Source organism: Sprattus sprattus, assembly GCF_963457725.1.
Source record: "Sprattus sprattus genome assembly, chromosome: 4".
Lineage (NCBI taxonomy): Eukaryota > Metazoa > Chordata > Actinopteri > Clupeiformes > Clupeidae > Sprattus > Sprattus sprattus.
Genome location: NC_137923.1, coordinates 11,273,208 through 11,294,864, shown reverse-complemented (window position 1 = coordinate 11,294,864; position 21,657 = coordinate 11,273,208). Strand labels below are relative to the sequence as shown.

General features: G+C 41.8%; 2 protein-coding genes across 2 annotated transcripts; one reads left to right on the top strand and one right to left on the bottom strand.

Moving 5' to 3' along the window:
* Positions 1 to 1,161: 1,161 nt before the first annotated feature.
* On the top strand, positions 1,162 to 13,145 carry pcyt1aa (phosphate cytidylyltransferase 1A, choline a). The gene is made up of 9 exons (XM_080837542.1): positions 1,162 to 1,374; positions 7,069 to 7,180; positions 7,692 to 7,791; positions 9,167 to 9,283; positions 9,558 to 9,709; positions 10,075 to 10,153; positions 10,273 to 10,415; positions 10,704 to 10,892; positions 11,187 to 13,145. Exons 2-9 carry the CDS (start codon positions 7,070 to 7,072, stop codon positions 11,424 to 11,426), a joined length of 1,131 nt encoding a protein of 376 aa, XP_080693668.1. The 5' UTR covers positions 1,162 to 1,374; position 7,069; the 3' UTR covers positions 11,427 to 13,145.
* A 135-nt stretch (positions 13,146 to 13,280) lies between these two features.
* LOC308364418 (AP-2 complex subunit mu-A) lies at positions 13,281 to 21,283 on the bottom strand. Its single transcript, XM_080837545.1, has 11 exons — positions 21,164 to 21,283; positions 19,961 to 20,077; positions 18,467 to 18,732; positions 17,575 to 17,657; positions 17,184 to 17,319; positions 16,724 to 16,868; positions 15,951 to 16,073; positions 14,570 to 14,705; positions 14,362 to 14,459; positions 14,114 to 14,225; positions 13,281 to 13,893 (listed from the first exon to the last, which is right to left on the bottom strand). Exons 2-11 carry the CDS (start codon positions 20,032 to 20,034, stop codon positions 13,759 to 13,761), a joined length of 1,308 nt encoding a protein of 435 aa, XP_080693671.1. The 5' UTR covers positions 20,035 to 20,077; positions 21,164 to 21,283; the 3' UTR covers positions 13,281 to 13,758.
* Between the last annotated feature and the right edge of the window lie 374 nt (positions 21,284 to 21,657).

The window sequence follows — 21,657 nt, the reverse complement described above, 5'->3', positions numbered from 1 at the left end:
TGAAATACATTTGGGCATTGTTGTGGAGCAGGCAAAGGATCAGGGTGGGTTATTCGTTTGTCAGTTTGTCAGAACTAGTTCAGTTCATAGTTCACAAATTTTAAAATGAACTAGTTCAGTTCATAATTCAAAATTGTGAACTAAGTTCACAGCGCCAAAAAATGAACTAGTTCAGTTTTTTTTCAATATGTTGCGAGCTATAATTTTTTCTAAATCTCTATATGTCTGCAACACCGCTCTCGGCCTCTATGCAACTTCGGCGCTCTCACACTTGCCAGTCATAGACAGTAAAAGAAAGCACACGCAGCAATTAGATACAGGACTGTTAACGGTGTATTTCGCGTTCACAGTATCGTTCATGAGGCAGTAATAGTACAGTAATACAGTACGTTCAGTTCACGTTCACCAAAATTATGAACGAGTTCATGAACTTTCGTTCAATGAACAGGTACAACATGCACACCACCCACCGTCAAATTAAGTAACAGAGTTCTGTTGTATCTGAAGTCAAGTATTCAACAATGTTTTTAACTTTTGTCTCCTCACGTGGACTTTACTGGAGACATTCAAACATTTGACAGAAAATGACACATTATGACACATTAGTTTAATCTCAATTTCAGATTTGATCTGCCAGTCTGAGCAATATATTTCACTTCCACATATGCATTGCATCCAAAGACATCAGTGATCCATTATCATTATAATTAAAGGCTTTTTCATATAATACATTATGATTTAACTTAAATCGCATTTTGAGTCCTTGTTTGGGCCTGTGCACTGCAAAGTAACTAACACATAACTTTTAACCGTGCCTCCCTTTATTGCCTAATATCCTCCTCGCCAGCAGATGCCTCCACAAAGGCCTACTCTATGATATCCAGTTGGTTAGGCCTGCTAATGTTCAATTGTTAAAAAGGTTTGGAACTTTAGCCAAGCCTAGTTGGACAAACACTTCTAAAAGGTATCGCCAAAAAGGTCAAATAAATAACCTGTTTGGAGCAAAAGAAACAGACCGACTTGACGGGATGCGCCAGTCTTGCCAAGTGAATTTCTAATAGGCCTACTAACTAATCTTCTCTGGTCTCGATGGTATCGCCTTCCACCTTTCTTCCATCGTCACTTCCTAAAGAGGCATCACTTCCGTTGTAGTTTCTTATGAAGAATATTGACGCTGTCAACGAGTTTGAACACTGAATAATACAAACTGGTTGATAAGTAAGTTATTGTTTTATCGACGCTTATACGCCCGTAACTGACCAATCAAACCGCCGCCAAGTAAAATTACTGTTAATGACGAGAGGACACACTTGAGATCAGGGTGTCGAGTTAAGATAAATCAACTTGATCGAACTCACACCGACCTCTGCAAGGGTAAGTAACTTAAGCGCTAGCTTTGGGTATATTGAGCTCTGAGACGAGCTAGCAAGGTAGCCAGCTGAGCCAGATTTATAGTATGAACTAGGGGGAGAAGGTGGTTTTAGATCGACTTCAGAAAATGCTTCGTTAGATGGCTTTAGGTAACGTTAACTTGTCAGGAAGTCAAGCTAAATTTGACAGTTGTCTTCTGATTGCTAAACTGGGGTTGCCTGCGATGTTGACACTGTATGAAAGACTTGACGTTATGCAGTAACGTTTGCAAATGCCAATATATGCTGGTCATATAAGCTTACAGTAGGTAGATTACATTAGCTAACCTCATGACATTGAACGCTGGCCTGCTATGGAACATTGCAGTGTTCAATGTTACCTGGTATGCAAATCTATCATTATATTGGTTGATCTGCTTCATCATCTTTTCGTTACGAAATTAGATTTCAAATTGCTGTCTACGCAAGGATACCTGTTTTTCTTTGTAAATTTAGCTAGCTAGCTAGGATAACTAGGTGCTTCTACCAAGTTTGTCGTGAATAGCCTACAATTAGTGCAGGTTTGCTCGCCAACAACTGAACTAGATAGGGGTTACTTCAGCTGTTTTGTCTCTCCAGACTGCGACATAGCTTCTGTAGCTATTTCTGATGTAGGTTGACTGTAAATAAGATTGCCAGCTACAAGCAGAACAGCTGCAACAGGTTAAGGCTACTCCACTCTTTGGAACCTTGTTTCATAAAGTCATATTCAGAACCTTTTACTTTCCACACTTAGTATACAAATAAGAAAAACATAACAAAACGTTGTTGTCATTTCCATACATTTGTCTGCATAATTAAAGTTACTTGATCACAAGGGCTTGGATGGTGTCACAACATAAATCAAGACTTATGTGCAGACATGTGATAGTATAATGTGAGTGCCAATAGAAATGTGCCGTAAAGAGGGCCTGTTTAGGAAATATAGGTTTACACACTAGAATCCCAGGCCAACTAATTACTTTACAAGAAGGCTAAACATTATACTAATGTCTCCAGTGGCATAGATTCTATTAGTTTGGTTTCGCTGCTATTGAATATTGTAGGAATGCCCTCGCATATCAGTTTGAGTGTTAATTTCAGCCACTTTGGTAGGAACTGTGGCGTAAGTTGCCTGTGGGTGACAGGTGCTTTCCCACAGGCCATGGCAATGGCATTATCAGAACTTAGTATCTGTACTGTATAGGCAAATTATACCATTGTGTACAAACCCAAATCAGAAAAAGCTCGGACGGTATGAAAAGTAAAAAGAAAGCAGTGATTTATTAATTTAGCTTGATTTGTATTTCATTGAAGACAGAACACTTCATATTTTGTCTGGTCAACTTTATTTGATTTGTAAATATAAATCCAATCATGCCATTCAGGCCTGCAACACATAAAAAAAAAAAGTCGGGACGACGGCAATTAAGGAGTAGTAATGAGGAAGAAAAATTAAATAATGATGTGATTTGTCACATCCACAAATGCCAGTTAAAACTTTACTGTGCCAAAAGGAAGCCTTATGTTAACTGTGTCTAGAAGCGCCTTCAACTTCTCTGGGCTCTGAGGCATCTGGGATGGACCATCACAGAGTGGAAACATGTATTGTGGTCAGACCAATCAGTTTTTCAGTTCTTTCTTGGAAGAAATGGACGCAGTGTGCTCCGGACCAAAGAAGAAAAGGACCATCCAGACTGTAACCAGCTACAAGTCCCAAAGCCAGAGTCTGTCATGGTATGGGGTTGTGTCAGTGCCCTTGACAAAGGTACCTTACATTTCTGTGATGGCACCATTAATGCCATTAAAAGTACATAGAGATTTTGGTCCAACATGTGCTGCATTCAAGACGACATCCTTTCCAGGGAAGCCCATGCATATTTCAACAAGACAATTCATTTCAAAGTCATGGCTGAGGAAGGATGGTGTGCGGGTGCTGGACTGGCATGCCTGCAATCCTGACTCGTCCCCAATAGAGAATGTGCGGCGCATTTTGAAACGCAAAATGCGACAACAAGACCCCGTACCGTTGCACACCTTAAGACTTGTTTGCAGGAGGTATGGGACAAAGTAACATCTGAAACGCTTCGTCGCTTGGTGTCTCTTGTCCCTAAACGTCTTTTAAGTGTTTTAAGGAATTGCAACTTCACAAAGTGATGAATGCTTTACTGTCCCAACTTTTTTTGAAATATGTTGCAAGACTCGAAAGTGTTTATTTTGAAAATGAATGAGTTAAAGCTTCAATGTAATGTGCTGTTGTATTGTTTTCAATGTAAAACAGGTAAAATCACTGTTTTTAGTTTTAATTTTAATTTAACATACCGTCCCAACTTTTTCTGATTTGGGTTTGTACAAGGAGGTTAGTAAATTTACTAGGGCTGTATGCTTTGTGATTAATTAATATAAATTCTTTGAATATTTCAATTTGAAAAGCATTTAGCAATCTGTCAGATTTGCCATTGACGTGAATTAACATAGTAAACAAACCTTGGCAGTGTTATGTTCACCACACATTAATGGCAAACAACGGATACTTCGATGAACTTTATGTAATGAAGAACATTTGATTTATTCCCAATTAACTTATCTCATAGTTTCTCCACACAAAGCGAACTATCTAAATTAAGGAATGGCAGACAAGACACAACTAAAGTAAGGATCAAATCTTGCCACCTTGCAAATTTGTGCCAGATGAACAGCGTGTCATCTCCAAAAAGTGAGGCCACCACAGGTCTAGCAGTACAATGTGCGACTCCTTTCTTTTACAAACAGTTAGTTTGCCCTATGCATATATCTGCAAATGTTTTATTTTTTCAAAGAAATCATTTAAAGAAATAATTTATTAAAACATGAATCTACTACGGCGTGGATACTCTTGGGAATTAGGTGATTGACGGCCTTCGTTGGAAGAGATCAGCTGCAGTACCTGAATTGCACCAGTCCTTATTCATTACGTGGAGTAGCTGAGTTTGGCGACTTAGTTTAACCTTCCACTGTGTTGTAGTACTGTAAAATGTAAAGGTTTTAACAGCCATGTCCTGGTTGTGTTGCTCTTGGTTGTTATAAGTTCTTAACTGTTTTTCTGGTAAGCCTAATGTTTTAATAATGAGTTATTATCTCACCCTGCACTGCGGGAGAATTCTGCATGAATAGCTCCCACGAGTGGCTACTGTTAGCCAAAGGCCCAGTAGAGATCACGACGGGCTGATATTGATATTAAAGCCATTATGTCCAATAAGAAATATGAGAACAGATGATAAGGATTATGAAAACGTCTGTTAGTTATGTTTAGTTGAGCACCATCTCTTTCTTACATTTACTCCATCTCCATCAAGTCACTACCAACAACCCTCGGTCAGTGTGTAGAAATCTGAAGGATATGACTAACTACAAGAAAGGGCCTGCCCCTCTACCAGACGAGGACCCTGATCCTCCTGACAAACTCAATGAGTTTTATGCCCGGTTTGAGGACAATCAGTCCCTGGCAGTCTTTCCCTCTTCCTCCTCTCCTCCTTTTGTCATCCAGGAGGCAGAGGTGTGCAAGCTTTTTCAAAATCAGAATGCTAGGAAAGCAGCAGGACAAGAGCAGCTTTCCCCAGCTGTTTACAGACACTGTGCAAATCAACTGGCTTATGTCTTCACAGACATTTTCAACTCCTCTTTGCAACAGTGTGCAGTCCCACAGTGTTTTAAATCATCTGTCATCATCCCGGTCCCAAAGTCAGCAAAAACAACAGAGCTCATTGACTTCAGGCCAGTGGGCCTCACTTCAGTGGCCATGAAGGTGTTTGAACGGTTAGTACTCTCTCACCTACAATCCAGTGTATCACCGCTGATGGATCCCCATCAGTTTGCTTACCAGGCTAACAGATTTGTAGAAGATCCCATCAACCTAGCTTTTCACTCTACTCTGCAACATCTGGAGCCAAGTAACACCTATGCACACATGCTGTTTATTGACTTTAGCTTAGCCTTCAACACGATAGATCCACACATTCAATTCTCCAGGCTGCAAGCCATGAACATCGACATAGCTCTGTGTCACTGGATACTGGACTTCCTGAGGAACAGAACTCAAACAGTCAATGTCAACAATGCAACATCATGCCCTCTGACCCTCAACACTGGTGCGCCGCAAGGCTGTGTGCTATCTCCTCGTCTGTTCTCCATCTATACAAATGACCTGAGATCTCACCACCACTCCGTCAAGATGCTCAAATATGCAGATGACACCACCATCATCGGCCTAATCAGAGATGAGGATGAGTCTCAGTACATCAAGAAGCTGAACTGGGCTATAGACTGGTGTAGGAAGAACAAGCTCCATCTTAACGCCTAAAAAACTAAGGAAATAGTTGTGGACTTGAGAAGGAGGCCTAACACCAAAGCCTTAGTCAATGTATTTGACCAGCCCATAACCCTTACAGAGTTCTATACATTTCTGGGCTCTTACATCAGCCAACATTTCAAATGGGATATCAACACCACCCACCTTATCAAAAAAGCCCAACAAAGACTGTATTTCCTCAGACAACTGAAAAAGTTTCATGTCACAAACACCTTTTGGTGCTCTTCTATAAAGCCATCATAGAAAGTGTCATCACCGCATCAATAACTGTCTGGTATGGAAATTCTGACAGTCGCACAAAGATGAAACTGGAGAGAGTGATGACCAAAGCCTCCAACATTATTGGTTGTGACCTTCCATCAGTCCTCTCTTTGTATGCTGAGCGTAGCTTTAATCGTGCAAAGAACATAATCAGAGACTCCTCCCATCCAAGCCATGACCTTTTTGAACTTCTGCCTTCTGGAAGACGCTACAGATCTATTCGAGCTGGAACGACACGCCTCAATAACAGCTTCTTCCCAGAAGGGCAAGAAACTAATCGTCCACCTCTATATAGAATTGATGGCTTCAGGCAAGAGTTTTTGCTGGCATCAAATTGATCATGATCGTGTTGGAGGTTGCAATTGTAGCCTACAATATGGCACTATGGGTTGGATTTTATCTATTCATGTTGAATTTAGTCGCCCATCCTACAAATGCCCACCCCAGGATGACCTTCTTATAACGCCACTGCTTATAATATTTATATAAGGTAACAACAGTGGCCAATGCTGGCTCCAAGTGTGACAACATGGCGGGAGGTATTAGGCTTCATTTAATAGAACAGAAGGGCAAGAAGCCACATTGTCCACCTCTTTATACAATCGATGGTTTCAGGCAACATACACTAACACTAAGCAAAAGAGTTTAACCGTTTTTTGCTGGCATCAAATTGACAATTATTGTGTTGCAAAGTTGCAATTGTAGCCTACACTATGGCACTATGGGTTGGATTTTATCTATTCATGTTGAATTTAGTTGCCGTCCTACAAATGCATACCCCAGGAAGACATTCTGATAATGCCACTGCTTATAGTATTTTAAAGTAATGTGATAATTTAAGTTAACAACAGTGGCGGATCTTTAGGGCCTAGCTGCTAAGCCGAACCATTTTAAAAATGAAGGAATATTTTCAACTTTTATTTCTCATCTCAAAACAGCTGTGCTGGTATACAGTTATACAACAGTGTTTTGATGACATTTGTTCTCAGTGTTTATGTATGTGTGTGCATGTATATGTGTATATGGGACTGTGTGTCTGACCTTTGAACCCGATATGTAATATATTCCCAGCATGGAGGCCCATGGCTCAGCACGACTGCTGTCTCGGAAGAGAAAAAGGGACGGGTCAAATGGCGAGGCAGAAGAGGGGGAGCGGCAAGGCAAGATTAAGCGACGCACCGAGGTCAGTGAGATGACATCTGCCATGTTTTCCCCCCCACTACACAGAATAAAGAAATATATATACAGACATGACTTAAGGCAGATTTCTGGTCGTCCGTTTTCGGAGTCACAGAGAGCCCTCTCCGACGTTGCAAACCCTCTCCGAGCACATCTCCGTTGCCTGACGTGCAACAATATTGTGCCTTTGGGATTACTTCATCATCTTGAGCCTAGTAACATTTCTTGGTTCTAACAACAAAAATAACATTCCTGAATTCAATAGAGCAGATAAACAGCCTATTTTAGACTATTTGATTTAATAGTTATTTTGTTTTATTGCAAGTAGTTTTGGAAGTAGTTGCAAGTTGTAATATGGTATTTGCAAAGTTGTAGCATGGTAATTGTATTTGATAGCTGCATGGCTGTTTGCCATTGTTGTTGTTTGTGCAAAGAGAGATGGAGGTCAGAGATATGTAAAAATAAAAAGTGAAGATGGTGCTGAATTGAATACTTTTCTCCTGTTGCCTGCTCAGGCTTTGAAAGACCCAGCACCATTTGCAGATCAGCTTGTGTCAGTGGATAACCGGTCGTATCAGCGTGTGAGCATGGAGGAGGCTCGCAAAGGCACCCCACGTGAGTCCCTTTCAACAACACATGTAGCTCCCATCACTGGCCTGGGTCGAATAGAGATGCTCACAATGTTCAAAAATGTGCTGGAAATGTTGACAATGTTGTGTACTGATACACAAACTGAAGTCATAAAATAAAGTTTTATAATGAAAAAATGCACAAATGCTCTTTGTCTGCACTTAAAATACCATAGCCAAAACCTTATGTAAACATATGAAAACAATATCAAATGTGTTGACATTAACATTAAAGGTGGCACCATGTGGCCATAAGAGGTAAGTGCACTTTATGCATTTTGCAGGTAAGATATTTTGTAGCAACAAGAAACATATTTCTTCTGTGTTGCTGCAGCCCCAAAATATTCGACTCTCTTTCAGAGGCCCTATGCTGGATCCTTCAGCTCAACTACAAATGAACCTCCCGACATAGGCGACATGGGCAGTTGCCTAGGGCACAAAAGAGATTTATTTCGCCCCTTAATGACAACTTTATTCTATTCTGGTTCTGAGCTATAGCCAATCCAAACAGTTGATTGCTGTAACATCTGTGTTGCTATGTGGAGCCTCTCTGCTGCGTGTTCATGTTATACCTTCTGACGAAGTTTCACCAGAGGGTTTGCTAATGTCTATGAGCAAGGTAACAGGATGTCTTACAAATCAGATCTATGATCTATGATCTATGATATGCTGTGTGGGGTTCTAGAAAGGCGTAGGCTACGTGATGGCTTACACCTTGACATTGAATAAGAAGGAGACTACTATGGTGTTATTATTGTGCCTCATTCCTGAGTGTGCACTGGGCTTTTTTGAATACAAAAAAAAATTAAAATTTGCACACAGGAAATTATATTTTGTAAAGTATTTTTTTTTCTCCAGCGAAGGAAACCTATCTATTCCATTTATACCATGTGCGTCAACTTCAAATCTACACCCCCTCGCACAGCGTCTTTCTCACTCGCTTTCTTATCTGTGCACACCCAAAATGCCTTACACACAATTTTTCAAAGCAAAATATTGTGCCACAAATTCATCATGGGAAAAGTAGTCAGCAAATTAAAGTCTTGCCTAGGGCTCCAACACTGTCAAATAAAGGTGGAAAGATGTTTTGTTTCCCAGACACCCTCGATCAGGTATTATGAGTAACCACTGGCTGCTTTGAGGAGCCTTTGGAGGTCTGAATGACAACTTTAACCAGGCAGATTATTCCACATGGGCCTTTTTGGTAACGGCCTTCTGTTTAAGGTCCATTTTCATTCAGTTAAAGAGATGACAAAAGTAATACATCACAGGAAATCGTCCAAGTTGTATATAGGTTTTTAATCAGCATATACTCAAGTGTTACCACAGGGCTGAACTCTTTTGTGGCTTTGCTGATCTAGCGGACAGACCGGTGCGGGTGTATGCTGATGGGATCTTTGACATGTTCCACTCTGGACATGCTAGAGCCCTCATGCAGGCCAAAGGACTGTTCCCAAACACACACCTCATCGTGGGCGGTGAGCTCATTTCTATTTTAATGTTTCGCTCTCTCTTTTTCTGTGTTTGTGTGTCAGACTGTGTTTGTCTGCTGTTCAATGTCATTTACCAAGGAAGGTTGTTTTGACACTTATGACTGAGACCCTGTCCTTCTTTCAGTGTGCTTTTCATAAATGTAAGTCATGTTGAATTTTGAGCAAAATTCTTCTGCCCAACAGTTCCTAAGTACAGGTGGAGGTTTAGCCTAGGGTTATCAATATAGTTGTATTCAGTGCCTTTCCCACCCCACCACAGTGTGCAGTGATGACCTCACACACAAGTTTAAAGGCTTCACCGTCATGAACGAAGACGAGCGCTACGATGCCATCAGCCACTGCCGCTACGTTGATGAGGTTGTCCGAAACGCACCCTGGACGCTCTCGCCCGGGTTTCTGGCTGAGCACCGGGTAAGCAGAATGGGGCATAGTTGGGTGGAATTAGAGCTCTTGTCAGCGTCTATTTTAGCCTTAGAACATTTGTTCCACTGGTCTGGTGAAATGCCTCTTTCTGGACAAAAGAAATAAGTGTCTGCTAAATTATAAGTGTAGTGATTTATATAATGTAGCTGTCAGAGGGGATAATGTGTGGCTAGTACTAAACTTCCATTTTACTCAGAGAAACTCTGAGTAGATAACATGCTCTAGTAGATAACATGCTTGTGTTTCTGACTTACACTGATAATGTTATGACAGTTAAACATAAATATCTTGTGAGTGTTTATTGTGCTTCCCTCTTGTTATCCTATCCTATCTGGAATATCCTGATTTTTCAGATTGACTTTGTTGCCCATGACGACATCCCATACTCATCGGCAGGAAGTGAGGATGTTTACAAGCACATCAAGGAAGCTGGTGGGTGCTTATAGCCCCTTTAGATGCTGTCTTCAGTGAGAGCCGTCTCTTTAAAAGCTGAAAGTGTTTCATGAAGTCCTCTTTTCTCTTTTTTTTGCTTCCTTGTGGTGGTTTTTCAGGAATGTTTGCCCCGACCCAGCGGACAGAGGGCATTTCCACTTCTGACATCATCACAAGGATTGTCCGTGACTATGATGTTTATGTGCGCCGGAACCTACAGCGCGGGTACACTGCCAAGGAGCTGAATGTCAGCTTCATCAATGTAAGGATTAAGTGTGGTTTCTCAGTAGGTGCCCCTTAGTTTCATTTTTACTAATTCAGCAGATACGCCATGTAAGAGCTTGATATGATTTCACTTTTACTATCAAACTTTGATTAGTACATACAGTGACACTTGAAAGTAGGCCTAAACAATATCTGTTCATTAACACCCCCAAAATGGTGCAGTGTAGAACCCATGAGGATTTGTTTGAATCTTAATGGGTTCTTCCACAATAGGCTAAACACCTTTGTACCCTAAGTGCATGTATGTGATTTCTACGCTTCCCAGGAGAAGAAGTATCACCTGCAGGAGAGAGTTGACAAAGTGAAGAAGAAGGTGCGTGACGTGGAGGAGAAGAGTAAGGAGTTTGTGCAGAAGGTGGAGGAGAAGAGCATTGACCTTATCCAGAAGTGGGAGGAGAAGTCCCGGGAATTCATTGGCAACTTTCTGCAGATGTTTGGTCCAGAGGGGGCACTGGTGAGTCTCTGCCTCTGAACGGTGATGCAGCACAGTGTGGTTGAATTGTGAGGCCTTGTGAGATTGTAAAGAAAAGCAGATTGTAGATTGTGCAGAAGGCTTTATTATCTCACCTCACTTCTCTTCCTCTGCATCTTACTTACCCTCATGCCTAGAATAATTTTTATCTACAATGCTTCACTCAGCGTAGCTCCTCAGAGAAAAGAACACAGTACTCTCTGAAGGTCATTCTGATTGGGTGCAAATCAGAAATACAGTTCCCCTTTTGCTAAATGCATCTTACTCTTTCTACAGAAGCACATGCTGAAAGAGGGCAAGGGTCGTATGATTCAGGCCATCAGCCCACGGCAGAGCCCCAACAGCAGCCCCACACGTGAACGCTCTCCCTCTCCCACCTTTCGCCTGCCGTTCTTCAACAAGACCTCTCCATCCTCCTCCCCCCCATCCCAGCATGGCAGCGCCTTCCGTGGCTACTCTTACGCTGTGCGGGGACAAGCCATCAGCGAAGATGACGATGACGACGATGACGAGTAGGGCATCTCAGCCTCCCAGACTCCCTCTCGCACTGATTTTACCTGGCAACTAGACTGCAAGAACCTCACTCCTCATAATCAGCACTTTCTATCTGATTGGTCTTGTCATGTCATATCTCCATATGTTATTGCGCTGATCCACACTAGTTCATGGACAGGAGTCTTGCAGAAACACACACACACACACTAAAAAACATAGGACGTTATTTATTTGGGGGTTTGTGTTGAGTGGATCAAGCCCGTCTTTTTTGACAGGACGCAATTCCCCAGCAGCTTTGTAGTACTTTGAGACTATTAATGTATACATTCAGTTTCCACACTTGTAGCACTGCAAAGATTTGGGGAAGACAGGGCAAGACCATTTAAATATATATGGGTTCTCCTGCCTTTTTTATGATCACCGTGTTGGGGATAAGATATACATACAAACAAGATATACAACTACACAGTCCACTTGGTTTTTAGTTTCAGTGTTTTGGCAGTGATAATGCTCACACAATGCAATTTTTATTATGCTTATAGTTAATAGTTTAACAAAAGATCAGGAAAGTGCACAAATATAGTGCAGTTAACCCTGTGAATTGCTCAGCCTGTTGTGCGTGCAGGGCAGATCTGTTGTTTGTCAAGCTGTTTGTGTTCTCACAGATGTGTGTAGGTGCAGTGTGTGACTTTACATCGCCTAAAAGCGCTCTTGGCAGGGCATCATTGTTGTGTGTGCACAACCCACCTGGCCCCGAAGCTCCAGGTCCCCCTAAGAGTTACTTACCACTGTGAATTTTCTCTGTGAAAAGATGGCAGTGGTTCAATTGTACCGATTCCCAGGTAGACACATGAGTAGCTTCTTTTTGCCTTGCGTTTGACGTTGTTACTGTTTTTTCTTCCATCTTTGAATATAGTTTGAACACTATTAGACCTTTGAAAAGACCCAGAAACCAGCAGATGAACAGCTCGAGTTGGACGTATAGGTGCTGCTGCTATCAGACTGGCAGGGCTGCCTGGTTTGGTTTTTGTATGACATTCAGCAGCAGTTCATGAACTCACTTATCTGCCACCAGCTCAGAGGAAGCTAAGGATGATCAGGGCAGCCGGGGAAGGCCCCTAGATACGTTTGTCTGGTTACAGTTCATCTTCCTTTAAACTTTAAAATACAGGTCCAGGTCAAGTGGATTGGTGCATGGTCAGTGTGGAAGAGATCTGAACTAGTGCATGAACAGGTAGAGTAGGCATTTTGTTGCACTTTCTGAAGGAAATGTGGTTTACCTGTGATAAATTATGAAGATCCTAAGATTAAGAATAAACCTACCACTGTTTGTAAGACAAGAAATGTCGTTTGAAGTAAGTTTTATTATTCCCAGAACTGTGAAAGGTTGTTTAAAGCAGTTACCTTTGAGGTATTTCTGACTGGCAACGGTGTGCGTGGTTGTTACTGCAAGTATTTTATTTGAGTTTAGTCGTCCTTAAAATTAGTCAACCTCTTTAAAATAGTGAATCCGTGATCGAATCTTTTTCTCTGCAAAATCAAGAGCTGTGTAAACTTTACAATGGCCTGTCAATTACATAGATTCACCTCAGCCTCTGTTAAGGAATGCCATTATTGACAGACTTAATCTGTCATCCAGGCCTTTGTGTTTGTTTTCCCTCAGTGGCTTGTGTACATGTACAGATCATCAAGTAGGGACAAAAGAAACACCTAAATGTAAAATAAATCTTCTAAATATCATGTCTCTTTTGTTCATTTATACTGCCACATATCTGTAAAGTACATATGACTTAAGCTGCACCACAACCTAAAGACAGAGTACCATCACTATGTCCTCTGAGGAAATCAATCTAAAACAAAGGAAGGCATGACATGTCTGTTTCCATGATGTATTTTATACTGAACTAGACAATGACCACTGAAAGCGAGATCAGACAGACACTTAAGGTATGATAAAGTCAATAAGGGGCAACCACAGATTACAACCCACAAAAGTGGAGCTCTAAATGAATGGGTTCAGTGGCCAAGTCACATCACTTAGGCCTGCTACACTGGTCCAGGCAAGAGGGGTGGCTGAGAAGGAGGGGGGCCCCCCCCCCCAACACTAGGGGGCCCCAGAGGGAGAAGCCTCCTGGTCTAACTATTCAGTCACCATTTGCCCACTGAACCAGTTCATTTGATCACTCAGTATACAGACAGACAGAGAAAACAAGCGTTCACATTTTGCATATTTCTTTTGAGCTTTGCAGTGTTTTTTTTTATAATTCATCCACAAATCGGGAGAGGAATGGGGGGGATGGATATACTGTAGGTAGAGATAGAGAAAGGAGGATTTCATCTGTTCAGTGGCTCATCAACAGCGTGTCTCGTAGATGCCGCTGCGACCAATGTAACGCACCCATTTGATCACATCGTGGTCGCTGTAGTTCAGTTTGGACTCAAACACCTTCAGGTAACGCACCTTCAGTCCAGAAGGTGCAAATGGAACCTAAAGTACATAAATAGGGATTTACAATGTGATGTTACATGACAAATTGACAGGTTAAGAAATAAATAGTTTAATAATTTATGAACGCACCGTCCTAAATACTTAAAACATACCACAACATTTCCACATCAAAGTATCAGAGTTTTGTTTTTTAAATCAACAACAAAAGTCTAACAAACGAAGTGAATAAATGTGTTTTAAATACACAGCAAGACTGTACCTCAAAGTTCATAGAGATGGGTGGACGGGCCCACTTCTTCTTGTCATTGGTGGGCAGCAGCTCAATCTCAGCACTAATCTGGGACTCCTTCATTCCAGCCATGCGTTTGATCCTAATGAGACGGGAGGGCACACACAGAGCAAGTTACCCCTGCACCACTTCCACATTAGCACGCTATTCTGGGTGGGTGCCACTGCACGAGAGCGTGCAACGAGCCAGGAGAATACAGACAAGCTCAGCTCACTCACTTCCACACAATGGCGTTCTCGCTGGCCTTGTACTTGGCCTTTCCCTTCATGCAGATCACCTGAACCCCACTTGTGTTTAGAGGAGTTGGGATGCGGACCTAGAGGAGGGAAAAAGAGGGTCACCAGACTAAACAAAACCAGCCACCCCCAAAACGACAGCTGGCTCAGAAACTCCAAGGACACACAGCTCCAGCCTGGTCTTACTCACCTCAATCTTTTGTGCAAGCAGAGAGGGCTTAAAGTTGGACTTGATGACCACCTTCACCTCCAGCTTGGTGCGCCCCACCTCCCTCACCAGTGGAATGACACGGAAGGGCAGGATGATGTCCTTGGTGGTCCGATACCTGCTCATGGCATCCACAATGAGGTATATGGCAACCCAAACATGTCACCATATGGACAATTACTCAATTACTGATTTACTGAAATGTTGGTCCAATGTTTCATGGTTGCACAGACACCTACATTTCAACTTATTCTGAAATACACAGAAAAAAAAACATGACAATGCACTATTTAGGCAGGGTGTTTTTTTTAAACCTCAAAGCACTACATCTACACTGCATTTGTACTGAATGTGCACCCCTTCCTTTCTTGGCTCAAGGCTGAAAAGGGCTTGTTGTCTGTGGCAAGCCGTTTTAACATTTAATAGCCAGACTGATATATATTGCAGATAATCTGTAATTCAACTCATCCTAGTCAAAAAGAACATTTCAGATATCCACAATGACTTTCTCCCTATCCACAATTATAATTTCAGATATCCAGTTACATTGATATAATTCTTAGTAGGAAAAACTGAACTGACCGATTTGGGCATTTATCGTTATCTTTTTGGATATCCAGAATTGCATTCCTACTAGTAAGAGAGACAATTGTGGATATCTGCAATGCAGTTGCATTGATTCTAGACCTAACTGTAGATATCTGAAATTGTACTAGTCCTAATACTTTACATTTATTACATCTAATACATTTAATTAATTTACTATAATACATTTACTGTGGACATCTGAAATTTTGACTATTAATAATGTATTTCCGGATATTCAAAATTTGAATGTTTTTTTTTCTTCCCCCGCCATTATTTTGGATATCTGATTGTATTACCAAATTAGAAACAACTGCATTGTAGGCATCTGAAATGGGAGTTTTATCTGATATCTGAAATTTAAAGACCAATTCATATGATGTTGAGGATATCTGTAATGACAATTGTGGACAGGAAGAATGTCATTGTGGATATCTGACATGTTCTTCGTGACCAGGATAAATTGAATTACAGATATCTATAATATATATCCAGCCTAGCTATTTTATGTTAAAATGGCCACTATACTGTTTAAAGATTTTTTTTTAGATATCTTAAAGTCTAACCCTAACCCAAGTACAATCAAAGCTGTGGATATTTTGAAATACAATTCCTGTATAAGAATTTTATTGTGGATATCTTTCATAACCATTTTGACTAGTGAGAATACAATTTTGACTTCAAGAAATGCCATTATGAATATCTAAAGAGTAATTAAAGATAGGAGTGTGGTTCGATTAAATGTTAAAATGGCTTGCCATATGTTGTCCCCACTCACCTCATGAGCTCGTACTCGCCATCTGGAGGGATGAAGCTGATGCTGCGCTCCGAGTCGAACTTGCTGAGGCGCACACACTGGTGGAAAGTGCAGTCGTCGATGGCTATGGACTGCTTTCCACTGCTGCAGAACATATTCACAGGGGGGGCTCAGTAGGGTGCACACATCCTAACAAATGTTATCTTTCACTTAATTTGGTTTTAGTCACATGTGTGATTTAGCTATGATCAGTTAGTTAGCTAGCACAACAATCTTCAATGATAGCTACACAACCACAAGAACATTATCTACTAATGGGTGGGGTGGGGGGCACATGGTAGAATGAGTAAATTCATATTACCATCACTGTCAAGTTATGAGTTTCATAGAGATTTGAAAACTGGTGTGTGCGATGCTAATATGCCAAATGGAAAGGGAGAACTCAACACACTGAACACAGAGAGGGGGATGGATGTGAAGGAACGAATGCCAGAGATACAGTACCTTCCCCCTAACTCACTGAGGTAGAGCACAGAAAGAGAAAGCAAGGGGAATGCAACAGAAGTACACAACTTCAGAACTCAAACAAAACCAACCGTGGCTTCTACACCCTAATCATAAATAAACAGCTAACTCAACGAATACACCAGATATATCCATGCATAAAAAACATAACGAAAAACACGTACAGAGCACCAAAACAAGGTTAACTGACAGCCTCCCCATTTACAATTAAAAAGAGGTCCCATTTACATCGCCATTCAAAACGTTTCAGAACACGCCCACCAACTCACCTCTTGCCTGCTTCATCTGTAGTTGCGCCTTTTCCCGCCTTGTCAATCACAATTTTGTCATTCATGCCAAATTTGCACTCAGGCATGCCACTCAGGTAGCTCTTCATCACCACTCGGCCAGACACATGCGCGCTGAGCACCTGACCTGCAGCAAGGGCACACAACAGGAGGGTGAGTGGAACTGAAAACAGTAGAGCATATCCTAAATGTAAGGGATAATGTAGTCTGCCACTTATTGTTGAAAAGTAAATCTGTAAAGTGGTCTTGTTTCATCCTGAAATAATTAATTTTGAATGAAGCAGAATGACTGGCGGACTATTCATTATCCCGCTTATTGTATATGCTACCTGCCAACACAAAAAAAAAGAAAATGTTTTTTTTTTTTTTTTTTGCAGTTTGACAGCATTAGAAGTTGAGCCTCTAAACCCAAAATCTACTTTAACTCCGCAAGGACTATTACCTTGTGGGGACATGAGCAGGTTAACGCTCTCCAGCACATCCAGAAAGAGCTCATTACGGCGGTACTTGATGCCCTCTCGACGCCAGCCTATCTGCCCAGTCACCTGGCTGGTGATCTGAGACTGCTCCTCCTTGGTCTGTGGTGTCACATGCAGAAGGACAAGTCAACAGGTCCTGAATCATGTCTGACATCCGACATCAATTGATAATCGAGATAAGTTATGTCATTACCTGATGCTGTGGGTTGGAAGATCCATCAACAAAGACAGGGCGGGAAATGAAAATGGAAAAGGTGTTCAAGTTTAAAACATCCCAATAACTGGATTAAAGAGTGGATTGTGTGCATAATACTGATATTGATGCTTTGTGAGGAATGTGAACAGGCTTCTCACCTGGCCCTTGATTCCCGTCTGGGTGATGAAGGTTTTCAGTGCTCCTGTCTCAGAATTCTGAGGGTAGCCAAAATCAAGGATCTCTGCAGGTGCACACACACACACACACACACACACACACACACAGTCATACATGCATAGTAATGAACCTAGACTTGAAATACCTACTTCCCTTTAATCATCCCCATTGGCCTATTTCATCAGCCAATTATAGCCACCTTGTTTTTTTTTTTTTAGCACAGTCTGTACCTGATGTCTGGCCATGAATGTCCGCCAAGTTTTAAAGATGTAGTATTTGGTTAGTTAAACTGACAAAATCAAAAGCTTCACACTGCTTGATATCCCAAATGATCAATCACCATCCTTTACAGAGTGCAATAAACAGAGGAAAAGACGGCCTCAATGGATACAATGGACGACGAGAGTTCTGCTTCCTGTCAGACTGGGACAATACCCATTGTTAAAGTTGCAACGCAAACAAAATTGCAGCATACCAACTTAAAAGATGAGTGGGTGTACAAAGGGAAGAGAATAAGGGGCCATTTTGTCCCTCACTGTCAGAGCTTGTGTTCGGACAGAAAAGGTTTGGCTCTTTTTCACAGATCGCTGCCAATTCTGGAACAGCGGAGGCCCTGGTGCTGGTGCTAACACACTCCAGGGAAGGGCCACCACTGCTCTCGAGCCGGCTGCTCTCTGGAGGTGCCCCTCTCTGTACAAGTTTTGACAGAGGAATCAGAATTCCCTTATTCACTTTGACCTCAGGGTAAAAAAAATGTGAATTTGAACAAATGAGCAAAATTCAAAAAGTGAACGTAAAAATAAATAAACAAACAAGGAAAACGCCTTTCTGCTTTTGATGAATGATGTCAACTAATGGTGCCATAGCCCTTACCATCAAGCAGTTCGTAGATCAGCACAAAGTTGTTCTTGATGTTCTCCTCGCTGATCTTGCCAAAGTAGGCAGTCATAACATCACACATCTTGTAGAGGAATTCAAACACCATGGCAGCGTTGACATTCTGCTTGGTGACGGCCGCCAGCCAGATGTTGGCTCGCTTGACATGGAAGAAGCTGGTGCGGGCAATGTTGGTGACTGGTGAGCGCACTTGTTGCCGCGCATGGATCACATTCACACGGAACGCATCCACTGCATTGCGTCTGAGACATAAAGAGATAGAGAGGGAGACAGAGATGAGGGAAAAGAAACAGATTGATGTCAACAACAAAAAGCAGCTGACGCATCTCCACTTGTATAGTATGCCAGTTATCAAGGTCACAGTGTCCATTCCTCAGAGGCACGCTTTCAAGCCAACCGGCTTCCCTCACCATTTTATGCCAGACACCTGCCACTTAATAACGTCCTCTAATGAGACAAGTCCTCCACTTGGCTTCACTTCACAGAGTTCAGCTAACTAATGTCTTCAATAATGACTAACCACTAGTCTGCCATGAAATGTTGTGATTTTCCCTTCAGGAGTTGATCTCTAAATATACCAATCATGTCCAAGGTAACCTTCCCGTTCCCATTTAAACAGGGTGCATAAGGTCATCATCAGTGTGCACTGTGTGTGCATATACAGAAGGCTGACACTGATTACAATAGGCGTACTCCTCTTCACATGGATGAGCAGGTAAAACATATTTGGGTTGGGCTTCAGAGTTCAGTTTACATAATTTCTTGCGAACATGCTTTCAAAGTAAACAAAAAAGGAGGAACTAAAAAGGCGGATGACTGGGAAATGACAGCTGGTGCAATTGGCGGCCCCTTATGCAATTGGCTGGTCTCTCTTAATACTATCAATTTCCACACTTCATTGGCCTGCCTTGTTAGGTGCAATAATATACAAATTATAGTTATGCACATGTTTGTCAGGTTTCATGCTTTGCGGTCCTAAGTCTTTTGCCATTGGTCAGGTGGCATGCGCTTCAGTTTGATTGGTTGTCATGGGTCTGGGAACATGCTTCTGAGGAAGTGATAGGGGGACATCTCTTACCTACTCCTACAGTTGCCATAATGGAAATGTAGAGGGAGCAATATGACAAAAGGGATGAAGAGAATGAGAGGACAGATACATAAACATAGGTAGGGTAGGTGTGTATACTCACCCACACACAATATATTCACACACAAAGAGGCTCTAGGGATGGCTGATGGCATTAAAATGGTCTCACAATATGGAGGGATTTGTACATAATTCACAAATGATTTTGTAGGGTGCTGACAAAAACATGATCAAGTCTTAAATTAAATAATTCCACATGAATAGCACCCTTTTTAATTACATTTCTCATTGGTTTGACTTGGTGACCGTTTATGACAGCATAAAAGAAAGTGTGGCAGGCGGCAGAATGTTCAAGAATCATCCCTCAGCCTTTCAGGACATACCCAATATCATCACGGTAGACACGGGAGATAAGAACCTCTCCCTTATGGTTGTAGATAAACAGTCCTCCAATCATGGTGGCTGTTCTTCAGTCCTCACGAGTCATGATGGTCCAACACCTACACAACAAGAGCACTAAGCATGAGCCATACATGATTTATTCGTGATGTACAAGTAACAAGTTACTGTTTGAGCAACAAAAACTGAGTTTTTCCCATTGGAGCTCATCTCTATTATTCTATACCACTTACACATCTATTTTGACTTTCAGTTTGATCAGCACTGGGGTCACTGATGGCTGCAGCTGTCTGGTTAGCGATGAAAAATGTATGCACAATTTATTGCATCCTTACCAATGAATAGGTTGCCATAATGACCTCCAGCAACACTTGATAGAACTGAACAACATGGTAATATAGAGGCACTGTTCACATTACAGGCGGCATGGCGATGCTGATAACGTGCAACATCTCAAAACAGATATGACCAGGATGTGCACGAGCAAAGTCTCGATGTATGACGGGTGTTGGTGCATGAACACTAGCCTGGTGTTTGCTACAGACAAACCAATTCAACGGGAATGTTACCTTGCACCCACTGAAGCACACGTTATCAAACCAAACCTTAGCAACTACCGTTAGGGTGGTGGTAAAAGCCATATCGTTTTAGCCGGGTTACCCAAATCTGTTCGTGTCCACTAAGACGTGACCTGGCTTGGACTATCAACATCGCACAGTTAAGGTCAAAAATACCGCAGGATTATATCATTTTCAGTCCATATCGACTCAAGGACATGGGACAAGGTGGCTGCGAATTAATACAATGTAGCTCTAGCTAGTTCGGACATTCACAATGGTGAAAATACAGGAAGTATCATTCCCGTGGCTGGTTTATCGCAATATAATTGGTCCAAGATGTCTGCCTCAACGGAAAGAAAATGCTCATGAAATGTTAATGTTTTTCACCCTTTCGTATTCATCAGATTTTCGTTGACCGCTGGGACTACACCTTCGTTTACAACTCTTAAAACCCTACACAGATAGATCTTTCCCATATTTTTGATTTCATTTAGTTTCAAGCTATCCTGTTCCTGTTGCGAAATAGAACAGAGATCTGCCGCTAATAATGGTGTCGTGACCGACGAAACAAAATAGGGGCACTGAACGAATTTTCATGCAATCTTATTGGAGTGTGTTAAATCTTACCTGATAAATACCGCTGCACAAAAAAGCGCGGTATCGCCCTTTCCTTTTGCTTGGTATTTCCAGGATCAAAGGGATTAGCGGGATTCTTGCTTCGCCGACTCAAGCCCCTCCCTCCCAATGGTCAGTCAGCTGACAACCATCAGTGGTCTACGCGTTTACGTCATTACCGAAATGTCGTGCTGTGCGTGACCAATGGGATAAAAGTCTGTCATGTATAAATCCAAAATGAATTTATAGATTATTGTGAAGTGGCCTACGTCATGGCTGTTTCAACATTCTGGAGAACGGTTCTCTCAGACTTAATTAATGTGTGTGGTAGCACTGAACAGTTTGATGACCCATTCGTCAATCCTAGACAGCAGAACTTAAACCTGCCCAACCTGTACAGATTTTGGATTCCTATACTAATATAGCCTCTTTACTTAACTCCTCTCCGTTGTGGTTGTCAGTATGTGGTCAGGATAGCCAAGAGGCAAAAAGACATGCATTTAAAA

What these genes read in the sequence shown, in the direction of transcription:
- LOC308364418 (XM_080837545.1), bottom strand. Translation starts at nt 20,034, where the DNA reads ATGATTGGAGGACTGTTTATCTACAACCATAAGGGAGAGGTTCTTATC. An exon ending in AGACGGGAATCAAGGGCCAG is followed by an intron (nt 17,320 to 17,574) that starts GTGAGAAGCCTG and finishes GTGACACCACAG; the next exon opens with ACCAAGGAGGAGCAGTCTCA. An exon ending in CCATCTCTATGAACTTTGAG is followed by an intron (nt 13,894 to 14,113) that starts GTACAGTCTTGC and finishes TATGTACTTTAG; the next exon opens with GTTCCATTTGCACCTTCTGG.
- pcyt1aa (XM_080837542.1), top strand. Translation starts at nt 7,070, where the DNA reads ATGGAGGCCCATGGCTCAGCACGACTGCTGTCTCGGAAGAGAAAAAGG. An exon ending in GGTTTCTGGCTGAGCACCGG is followed by an intron (nt 9,710 to 10,074) that starts GTAAGCAGAATG and finishes CTGATTTTTCAG; the next exon opens with ATTGACTTTGTTGCCCATGA. An exon ending in CAAGCACATCAAGGAAGCTG is followed by an intron (nt 10,154 to 10,272) that starts GTGGGTGCTTAT and finishes GTGGTTTTTCAG; the next exon opens with GAATGTTTGCCCCGACCCAG.